The sequence below is a fragment of the Trifolium pratense genome, linkage group LG2 (assembly GCF_020283565.1).
Source record: "Trifolium pratense cultivar HEN17-A07 linkage group LG2, ARS_RC_1.1, whole genome shotgun sequence".
NCBI classification, from domain to species: Eukaryota; Viridiplantae; Streptophyta; class Magnoliopsida; order Fabales; family Fabaceae; genus Trifolium; species Trifolium pratense.
The window spans coordinates 28,839,900-28,850,024 of NC_060060.1; the positions used below are offsets into that span (position 1 = coordinate 28,839,900).

The window sequence follows — 10,125 nt, forward strand, 5'->3', positions numbered from 1 at the left end:
AATTGAATCATAATCGCAAATCTAATTAAACTTTACGACTAATATACGAAAACAATCATAAAATAATATAAAATAATATTAACTGCAAGCAAATTCATTCATAAACTAATAGATGTATCAAAAAGTTTGATTAAGCTTAAAATGAAAACAAGACAAAATTAACCAAAATTAAACAACTCCTCATCAAAGTTTGATATATTAGTTTAACAATATCAAAATAAAAAACGAAACACAAGATTAAAGATTGAAAGAGACAAACAAACTAATCAACATTCTGCATAATATCTTCAGTAGCAAACTTGGTTCCCTTCTCCTTATCAGCAGCAGCACGACCCTTGGCCTTCCTATCAAGAAGAGATTTCCTATCCTTATCCAATCTGAGCTTAGTGATAACAACTTTGGAAGGATTAACACCAACATTCACAGTAGATCCATTGACTTTCTCCCTAGTGATACGTTCGATGTGAATCACCCATTTGCGACGGTAAACTTGAGTAACCTTTCCTTCACGACCTTTGTAGAGTCCACGAACAACTTGAACTTCATCGTCTTTGCGAACTGGCATTGAACGGACGTTGTATTTGGATCGGAGATCGCCGGAAAGAGGTGCGCTCATTAGAACACGGCGGACGGATGATGGTGCCGTGAAATGAGCCTTGCGGCTCTTGCGGCGGCTGCTGGAGACTCGTGGATTGTACTTCATTTTCGCTCTCTGCTAGTGAAAATTTGCAGCTAGGGTTTCTCTTTCGGTTTGTGGCTTCAATTTATTGTGTTCAGTTAGGGTTTTGGGTTTTTTTGTGGGCTTATTGGATTTTTGGTTGGGCCAAAAATATACTGGGTCTAAACCTTGTTTGTGTAAGAAAATTGATAATTGTACCCCCCAAATATTTCTGTTGTAATCCTACATTCAGTTTTAGTGCGAGTAGTCTCTAATTTCGTAAGCTGCTCTTAAGTAGGTCCTTGAATTTATTTATTTATCAAAATGGTCCATGACTTTATGAAACTGTCAAATTGATCCCCATATTTTAGTTCTCTTGTCTTGGCAACATTATAAGTTTGTGGTTGTTCTTGGAATTAGCAACATCTAAATTTGGGATGGTATATAAGATAACTATCACAAGAAAAATAAAAATAAAAAAGAACCGGAATACATCAAAAATTTCATAATTACTTATTATTAATTAACTCCCTTTATTTTTAACAATTTACTATGATTTGATCTCTAACTTTATTCACTCAATTTAATCTCTAGCATATTTTTATAAATTATAAGGACTAATAATATGAATATAATTTGACAGACAGTTAGAGACTTTTTTGAAATGTCTATAAAATCATGAATCGTGCCCTACAAATTCATAGATTAGTTAGGTAGTTTGCTCAAAATCATACCTTCCAAATGTAAACAATAAAGATAATTTTACGACCCTCTTTAATAAGTGGTCATAAATTCGATAAATAAGTGATCAGAAATTCGATTTTTTACTATTATTTATAGATAAAATTAACAAAAAAAAAAGTTGCCCAATTGTGTGGCTTATATGAAAATCATTATTATATATTTATGATAAATACCAACACATATTAATACCAAAAAAATACCAACGTATATGTTCTTTATCTTCGTTGCTCAATTTAAACAAGTGTGGTCTTAGAAGCAAAAAACAATGCTACAATGCTACCCTATTATAAGCCTTTTTTTCCGCTACAATTGCATGATTGAGTCATGGATATCGTGAGCTGAAGACCACAAACATGTTGCTTGTAATTGCATTTTTGATGTAGCTAACAGTGTACCATAAGCAAAGAACTCTAATAACTCAATTATGTTCCCTTTTACTCAACACCCAATTCACAATCACAACAGAGTTTTTCACATGACATTATTGCATATACCAGAATATGCCATCTCAATGATAGTTAAGGTCATTTGTTATTTTTTTTGGCTTTCACCACCAGTTTAATCTGGTTCGGGGTTTGTTCTGACATCAAGAAGTTTCAGCCTCCTCCCGATTGCAGTTGCAGAGGATCGAACCGTGGTCCTTCCTACCAAGTTCATCGTCAATCACCACTAAACCAACTAACAATTAATGTTAAGATCATTTTCAAAACAAACAATAAAAAATTGATAGTTAAGGTCAACTTTGAACATACTTAAATCAAACTATTAGGTGTTTCAATCTTGTACTCAATGAAAACCATGTAACGTGTTCTTTGAACCTAATCTTCTTATAAATGCAACTATATATGTAATGTATCCTTCACAAGGAAACAAAATTAAAACATTTAGAAATTATGGCTAGATTTAAAGGCTTGATGGTGTCTCTTCCATTTGGATTTTTGTTGTTCATATGTTCTACTTTCATCATAGTACCTGGTGTTATTGGATGGAGCAAAGAGGGTCATGAGATGACATGTCTAATTGCACAGGTAAAATTAAGTTCAATCCTAGTCTTCAGCTAACAAATATAGTGTCTGTTTGGTTTCCTAATAAAAATCAAATTCATATTGATTTTGGTTAAACATAATTTGAATTAAAGTGATTAATATATGTTTAAATACATTGAAAAAAATTATACCAACAAGGTTTGGTCTAGCAGAAGAGACTGGACTCTCACAACTCGGTAAAAAAATTCAAATCTCAACTAAAAAAGATATTTACATTTAATGTTCGACACATCTCAAATATGAATGGATAACTCAAACGTGATTATAAGAGGTTCAAACGTGAAACGAAGCATAGGCATGACCTAATGTATCAACTATCAAGTGATTATCATGTTGGTTATGAGGCCTAATTCAAATAGGAACTATATGATAGTCCAATAGCTATGGTAAAGTAATTGATATATAATTCATATATAATTTATAGGCACTTTTAAAGCCTGAGGCATCAGAAGCAGTGAAACATTTGTTACCTCCCAATGTGAATGGTAACTTATCAGCCTTATGTGTATGGCCTGACCAAATTAGGCACTGGTACAAATATAGATGGACTAGTCCACTTCATTTCATTGATACACCAGATGATAAATGTGGTTTTCAATATTCAAGTAAGCTTTAATTTATTCAATTTAATTATTTTGTCATATGCTCTTATTAAATCTCTAAATATTTATTATTAATGCAACAATTTGTTTCTGTTAATAAAAAATAGGGGACTGCCATGAGGATCAGTGTGTTGCAGGAGCTATAAAAAATTTCACTTCTCAACTTTCACATTACAAAGAGGGAACATCTGATCGTAGATGTGAGAGACTCATGTCATGTCTTTGATTTTTATTTTTTTTTCTCTTTTAGAAAATTTTAATTATACTTGTTTTATTTTATTTGATAATTATTAACTAAATACATTATATTGTAGATAATATGACTGAGGCATTGTTATTCTTGGCACACTTCACAGGAGATATTCACCAGGTTTGTCTAAAAATCCTTAATATTTCTTACTTTGTATTTATGATAATAGTGAATACACCGGATAAAGTTAATTTGATAAAAAAATTATTCTCTTACAGCCGATGCATGTTGGATTCACCTCGGACAAAGGTGGAAACACGATAGATTTACGTTGGTATAGGCACAAATCTAATCTACATCATGTAAGCAAAAAATATGTTACCAATAGATTTGTTTACAAAACAATTTTGCTTAGCGAAACTAGAATTTCTATTATCGCTAAGCGAATTTAGGATTCTTTGGAGAAAGAAACTAATTCAATTATAGTACTCATTTTTGTTGTTCTTGTTTATATAAGGTGTGGGACAGAGAAATTATTCTCACAGCATTAGCAGATTACTATGACAAAGATGTGACACTCCTCCTCCAAGACATTGAGAAAAATTATACCAATGTAACAATATTTAAATTTTGGTGTCACTAGCTCTTCCTAGCTCTTTTTTTAATGAACACATGGATTCTTTGATTGATTCCAAATAAAACCAACAACTTATTATTTCTTGTATGCAGGGAATCTGGTCAGATGATGTTGTTTCTTGGGAACATTGCAATGATATCTCTCGTTGTGTGAATAAGTGACAACATTTACTCTTTCACTTTTAATTCAATCGATCAATCTACTATATTTTTAGATTTCTCTTGTTGAATGTGTTTGTTTTGGACTAATAATGTAGTTGGGCTAAAGAGAGCATACAAATAGCTTGCAAATGGGGTTATGAAGGAGTTAAATCTGGAACGACTCTTGCAGGTAAACAATGATACAGACGCTGACACATCGATAATAGTTTAAAAAGATTGAAAATAATTGAATGTAATCATATGTATCGATATTCGACACAGACACGTGGACGTCAGACACACTTTAAATCTGAAGTATCTTTGTTATATTATGTGACTTTTGCAGAGGATTACTTCGACTCAAGGATGCCATATGTCATGAAACGAATTGCTCAAGGTGGAATTCGATTAGCTATGATATTGAACCAAGTGTTTGGAGACTCTGAAGAAGGATTTGTAGCTGCAACATAAACAAACTCAGCAACACATTGATTAGAAAATTAGTTGTTCGAATTTGTTAATCCCCATTGATCATAGGGTCTAACTCAATTTCTTCTTGATTAATTTTTTGTTGCAACAAATTGTTAGTAATTTATCACATTATTGAGCTTGAAAGGACATGCAAAAACCAAACTCGACATATGTATAAATAGTATGTTATATTATACTAGTAATAGACCCGTGCTAACGTTACCCATATATTTTTTTAAGTTACACTTTGTTAAGTCAACTTTCAAAAAGTAATCAAAGTATATATTAGATGAAGTAATATGATTAATTGAAAGATGATTATCATTAACTGAAAATATTTTTAAAGTTAGATTTATTTAATCAATTATATTAATAAGTAATATAATTTGTCTCATGTATTATTTACTTAGTATATATGATAGTTATTTTGAGATTGTTATGAGTTTTGTGAATCAGTAGCATAATTTGTCTCATGTATGATTTATTTAGTATATATATATATATGATTGTTATTTTGAGATTGTCATCGGTTCTATTAATCAGGAGCATAATTTGTCTCATGAATGATTTATTTAGTATATATGATAGTTATTTTGTGATTGTCATGAGTTCTATGAATCAGTAGCATAATTTATCTCATGTATGATTTATTTAGTATATATGATAGTTATTTTGAGATTGTTATGAGTTTCATGAATCAGTAGCATAATTTATCTCATGTATGATTTATTTAGTATATATGATAGTTATTTTGAGATTGTTATGAGTTTCATGAATCAGTAGCATAATTTGTCCCATGTATGATTTATTTAGTATATATGATAGTTATTTCGAGATTGTTATGAGTTCCATGAATCAGTAACATAATTTGTCTCATGTATGATTTATTTAGTATATATAATTATTATTTTGAGATTGTTATGAGTTTCATGAATCAGTAGCATAATTTGTCCCATGTATGATTTATTTAGTATATATGATTATTATTTTGATATTGTTATGAGTTTTATGAATTAGTAGCATAATTTGTCTCATGTATGATTTATTTAATATATATGATTATTATTTTGAGATTGTCATGAGTTATATGAATCAGTAGCATAATTTGTCCCATGTATGATTTATTAAGTATATATATGATTGTTATTTTTGAGATTGTTATGAGTTCTATGAACCAGCAACATAATTTGTCCCATGTATAATTTATTTAGTATATATGATAGTTATTTTGAGATTGTCATGAGTTATATATTATAGTTAATTTAAGTTTTCTATCAGCAAATACTTTGTTCCCTGTATAATAGTTGATTTAAAATTTTCATCACCAACAATTTGTTCCCCGTATAAATTAGTGTGTTTCCCGTATAAAAATACAATCAAACTTGTACTTTGAGTCCAAAAATACATGCCTTAATTTGGGCTAAATGCCCAGCCCGTAAAATAAATAAATAAACCTAACCACTTCACACCAAAAATACATTTTGTTTTTAATTTTTTTGAAAGGAAAAAGATATGTTGCAATTTTTTTTTAGCCGCCAAGTAAATTACAGATTCGGAATTTTTTGACACTATACCGAAAACACCGGGACTTCATCTTCTCCATTTTTCTTTTACAAAATTTGATTTCGTTGAATTATTTTTATACAATCATAAGTAATGATATAGACTATACTTATTAGAAAATAATTCACCATCTAATTAGAAAAAGTAAATATTATATATAACGATATATAGTACTTATTAGTCTATACTTATATATAATTTTCTATCAAAAAATATTATACATAATTTTATCGCAAAATATTTATAAATATAATTTTTCATCAAAATAAAATAAAAAATAATTGATTGTTAATTTTTGTATTTAAACCCTTTTGCAACCTTTTGTATTAAGAAAAACAAAAATCTGAACAACAAAATGAGAACATGTTATTGGTCAAAAAAAAAAAAGAGTACATGTGGTGGTAATTTGGGCTTAATGGCCCGACCCATAAATAAATAAAAACTACCCAAACAAATCAAACTCAGTTTTCTCTAACCCTAGCAGCCACCCCCAATCACTTCCTCGCTTCCTCTCTCTATCTCTCCCTCCATGCGTGTTTTCCTCTTGCTGATCGACAACAACCACCACCGTTCCTCTAAATTTTAAACCATTTCTTACCATCACACCTAAAATAAAGCCATGGTTCTTTTTCACTCATTCCCCTCTATACAAAACCGAAATTTCTATTTTAAAATCATAGAAAAGTTTAAATTTTCACTGCACTTTCTCTTCTCTAATTTTGTTTCCCGCAAACAGTTCTATCTTGTTTTGTTTTTAATCTTTCCGAAGAGAAACAAATGTGTTGCAAGCATCTTTTTTAGCCACCAAGTAGATTACCGATCCGGAAATTTTGTTACCATGATGAAAACAGCATGGGACTTCGTCTTCTCCAATTTTCTTTTACATGCAAGAACAACAACAATCAAACACATCATCAGAAGGAAAAATAATTATATCTGGTTTGAATTTTTTTTTTTTAAATCTTAGTAAAGTGTTTTTATGTCTTCGTTTGTAAAATATGTGTTGGATCTATTTCCCCCATCTTTTACTATTTACAACTGTAATTTTTTTTTCCTAATATTTATATGTTCCATTCGAGTAATTTACGGCAAAATTCATGTTTTATTTTGTATCTTATGTTTTGGATCTTCTAAAACATAAGATCCAAAACCTTAAAAATCATGTAAATATAACTCATTTTATTTATATACTTTTGGATGTTTCTCTTTTTCTTTCCCGTATGATTTTGTTTTTATTTTATTTTTTGCTTGATATAAATAAATTGATATAAAAAAATAATAGTATCATTTTTTTAATCTCTTTATTGGTCTTTCTCTTTACTACTGTTTTTCTTTACGTTGAGACCCACAAAACAACATTGCACACTGCCCAAAATGTTCATTCATTCAAGTGCATATCCAACACCCTCTCTCTTTTTCTTTTTGCACGCATCCACAAAACAAAATACACTTGTTCCAAAATCTTTCATCATTATTTTTACATTTTTTGATCCATTTCTTTTATTGATAAACAATACAAAATAATTTAAGTGATTAATTTATACCTTTAAAATAAGTTTTTTTTTAATCCTAAACTTTTAAAATAAGTTGATTACATAAATACAAATCAAATTTTCTTTATTTATCTATTAAATTAATAATTATTCTATTTTTGGATTTGTGTTTTTTTTCTAGATCTAGAAATTTTGATACAAAACTATAATCTAATTATTTTTATTCATATCTATCAACAACAGTAACCAAAAAAATTCAAACCTGATTGATTTGGAGAACTTGAAATAAACAAACTATTTGTATTGGATCTATATTGTTTTTCTCAACTTATTCAAACTATTTTTTATTTTGAGGCACAATCATGGCTGAACTATTTGTTCTTTTAGATGTAAGAACAACAAAAAATCAAAGATATGAAAAGAAAAAAAAAATCATAGATGGTTTGGATCTGTTTGTCTTTTTTTGAATTGGACTAAATGGTTTTTCTGATTTCATGAGTAACTTTTGGATCTATTTCATCCATATTTTACTACTGTAATGTTGAATTTTTTTATTTGGCATTGTTAGTTTATGTTATATATTTGCATGAATATCTAAAAAATCAGACTAATTAGTTTGAGCTTGAATAAGAAAAATGACATTCTCATACCTTTCTTTTGTTGTAGTAGCTTGTGGGCAGTGATGAAATTTAAGAAGGAAAAAAAAATTAGTAATGATGTGTTGAAAAAAAAAAAAGTGAAGTCAGAAATTATTAAAGATGATATGAAATATAAAATGAAGAAGACAAAAATGAGAAAGGTTTAATCATATTTTTATACCTGAGTTCTTCATCTTGTTAGATAGATAAAGAAGAATTTTGTTCAATTTATTCTGCAAAATACAAAAAAAAATTCAAGTGATTAAAAAAAACAGTCGAAAATATCAAAGAGAGGGTAGATAAAAAAATGAATAGAGAGAAGAAGAATGAAAGTATGAAATGTAGAGTATGAAGATGGAAAAGTAGAATAAAACCAGAGAAAGAATAGAGAAATTGATTGAAATTTGAAATGAGTATATAATGAAATATAAATTGCTAAAGAGTGGGAAAATGTGAATTTGAATTTGAATGAAAAAGCAACAACACATGGGTGATAGAGGTATGTCAGCATTGGAAACACAAAGAAGAGAAAGTGATGTGATAGCTCACATGGGTTAATGTAAACAAACTTTCCTTCTCACAAGTAACTAATCTGATTTTCTTTTCTTTTCAACTATGGCTCAACAAAAAGTAACATTTTGTCTTACAAAACCAGGTAACTGGCTTAGTTAGTGAGCCATATGGCTTAGTTAGATTTCATCTTAGTTCAGTTTGTAAATTTTTGGACCTCAAATACCCTTTGTTTGGACACTTGGCAACATATTAAGTAAGGGCATATTTGATTTTACCAGGGACAGTAATATTCTTATATTGTATTGGATATCAGTGACATTTATTATATATCTAAATTTCGTTTTATATCCCTTTTTACATTTATTTTTTTTGGGTCTTAGATGAAGTGGTAATTAATCCATTGAAATTAAACTCACATAAAATTATGAGATCCCATGTTCAAACCCGGGTCACAACGTTCGACCTAACAATTTCGGCATTTTTGTCAGTTAAACTAGGAATTAGCTAAGATATCAAACTTTTTACATTTTAATATCCAAATGCCTTTCTTTTCGGATTATGAAATTCGAATAATTTATATGCATGATCATGAGTTTGAAGCCAACTCATCTTCAAAATAGATATAGGTGATCTTCAACCTCTTCTATCTATATGCATTGTTCTTTTTTTTTTTTTTTTTTTGGGTCAATCAACTATAAGATTAGAAAAAGAAATGAATGAACAAAAAATACAGAAAAGGATTCAACTCCTCTTCAAGGGGTGCAAATCCAGATGCATTGTAAAGGAGTATTTTTAAATTTTTGGGATCCAATACATAAATTGGTCCAAATTAATTTATAAGCATTCATCATCATCATTTTATGTATTTTGTATTGGAAGCTTAAAGAAAATAGACACCCACGGATTTTCATAGCAACTATAGTAGTCTAGAAAATGCTACTATAAATAACAGTTTGAATTAGAGTAATTAATTAATTAAATGTAAAAACAGCATGATGATATTGGATTCATGCTTTGAAGTAAAATGAGCAACACAATAATGTCTGTAAACCATGCCTCAAAAATACTACTCCCTCCTATCCTAAATATAAGATGAAAATTACTTTTTAGATTCATTGAGAAACCAATGTATTTGACCTACATTATAAATCAAATACATTAGATTCTCAATGAATGTAAAAAGTTGTTTTCCTCTTATATTTAGGACCGAAGGGAGTATACTCCAAGACCAAGAAGATGCTATATATCCTAGTAGTATATGGTCAAATGGGAATCACATGCCATGCGCAGCAAAGACAGGAGAACACTTGGTGGTGGGGTTTCTGGAAATTTTCAACAAAATTGTTATTCTTCCCATCTTTTTACTGTCCTACTTTCATTATAAGGAAAAATTCCCTCCTATTCTTAAAAAAATTCTTCTGTTATTCAGT

The 10,125-nt window shown here is 29.3% G+C and overlaps 2 protein-coding genes and 1 long non-coding RNA gene across 4 annotated transcripts; 1 reads left to right on the plus strand and 2 right to left on the minus strand.

Annotated features, from left to right (window-relative positions):
* Nucleotides 1-115: 115 nt before the first annotated feature.
* Nucleotides 116-915, minus strand: LOC123905557 (60S ribosomal protein L26-1). The gene has a single exon (XM_045955209.1). It carries the CDS (start codon nucleotides 701-703, stop codon nucleotides 263-265), a length of 441 nt encoding a protein of 146 aa, XP_045811165.1. The 5' UTR covers nucleotides 704-915; the 3' UTR covers nucleotides 116-262.
* Nucleotides 916-2,247: 1,332 nt separating this feature from the next.
* LOC123905558 (endonuclease 1) lies at nucleotides 2,248-4,684 on the plus strand. 2 transcript variants are annotated; one of them, XM_045955211.1, is made up of 10 exons: nucleotides 2,248-2,430; nucleotides 2,873-3,053; nucleotides 3,158-3,250; nucleotides 3,365-3,420; nucleotides 3,519-3,602; nucleotides 3,758-3,853; nucleotides 3,970-4,034; nucleotides 4,134-4,207; nucleotides 4,364-4,497; nucleotides 4,532-4,684. In XM_045955211.1, the coding sequence occupies exons 1-9, from the start codon at nucleotides 2,296-2,298 to the stop codon at nucleotides 4,486-4,488; spliced, it is 909 nt and encodes a 302-aa protein (XP_045811167.1). In that variant the 5' UTR covers nucleotides 2,248-2,295; the 3' UTR covers nucleotides 4,489-4,497; nucleotides 4,532-4,684. The 2 variants fall into 2 exon arrangements, with proteins under 2 accessions (XP_045811167.1, XP_045811166.1); XM_045955210.1 differs by having other exon boundaries at nucleotides 4,364-4,684.
* Nucleotides 4,685-6,506: 1,822 nt separating this feature from the next.
* LOC123905560 lies at nucleotides 6,507-8,456 on the minus strand. The gene is made up of 3 exons (XR_006808389.1): nucleotides 8,364-8,456; nucleotides 8,195-8,213; nucleotides 6,507-6,928 (listed from the first exon to the last, which is right to left on the minus strand). It is a non-coding gene; the product is annotated as an uncharacterized LOC123905560 (long non-coding RNA).
* Between the last annotated feature and the right edge of the window lie 1,669 nt (nucleotides 8,457-10,125).

What these genes read in the sequence shown, in the direction of transcription:
- LOC123905557 (XM_045955209.1), bottom strand. Translation starts at nt 703, where the DNA reads ATGAAGTACAATCCACGAGTCTCCAGCAGCCGCCGCAAGAGCCGCAAG.
- LOC123905558 (XM_045955210.1), top strand. Translation starts at nt 2,296, where the DNA reads ATGGCTAGATTTAAAGGCTTGATGGTGTCTCTTCCATTTGGATTTTTG. An exon ending in GGGAACATCTGATCGTAGAT is followed by an intron (nt 3,251 to 3,364) that starts GTGAGAGACTCA and finishes ATTATATTGTAG; the next exon opens with ATAATATGACTGAGGCATTG. An exon ending in ATCTCTCGTTGTGTGAATAA is followed by an intron (nt 4,035 to 4,133) that starts GTGACAACATTT and finishes CTAATAATGTAG; the next exon opens with TTGGGCTAAAGAGAGCATAC.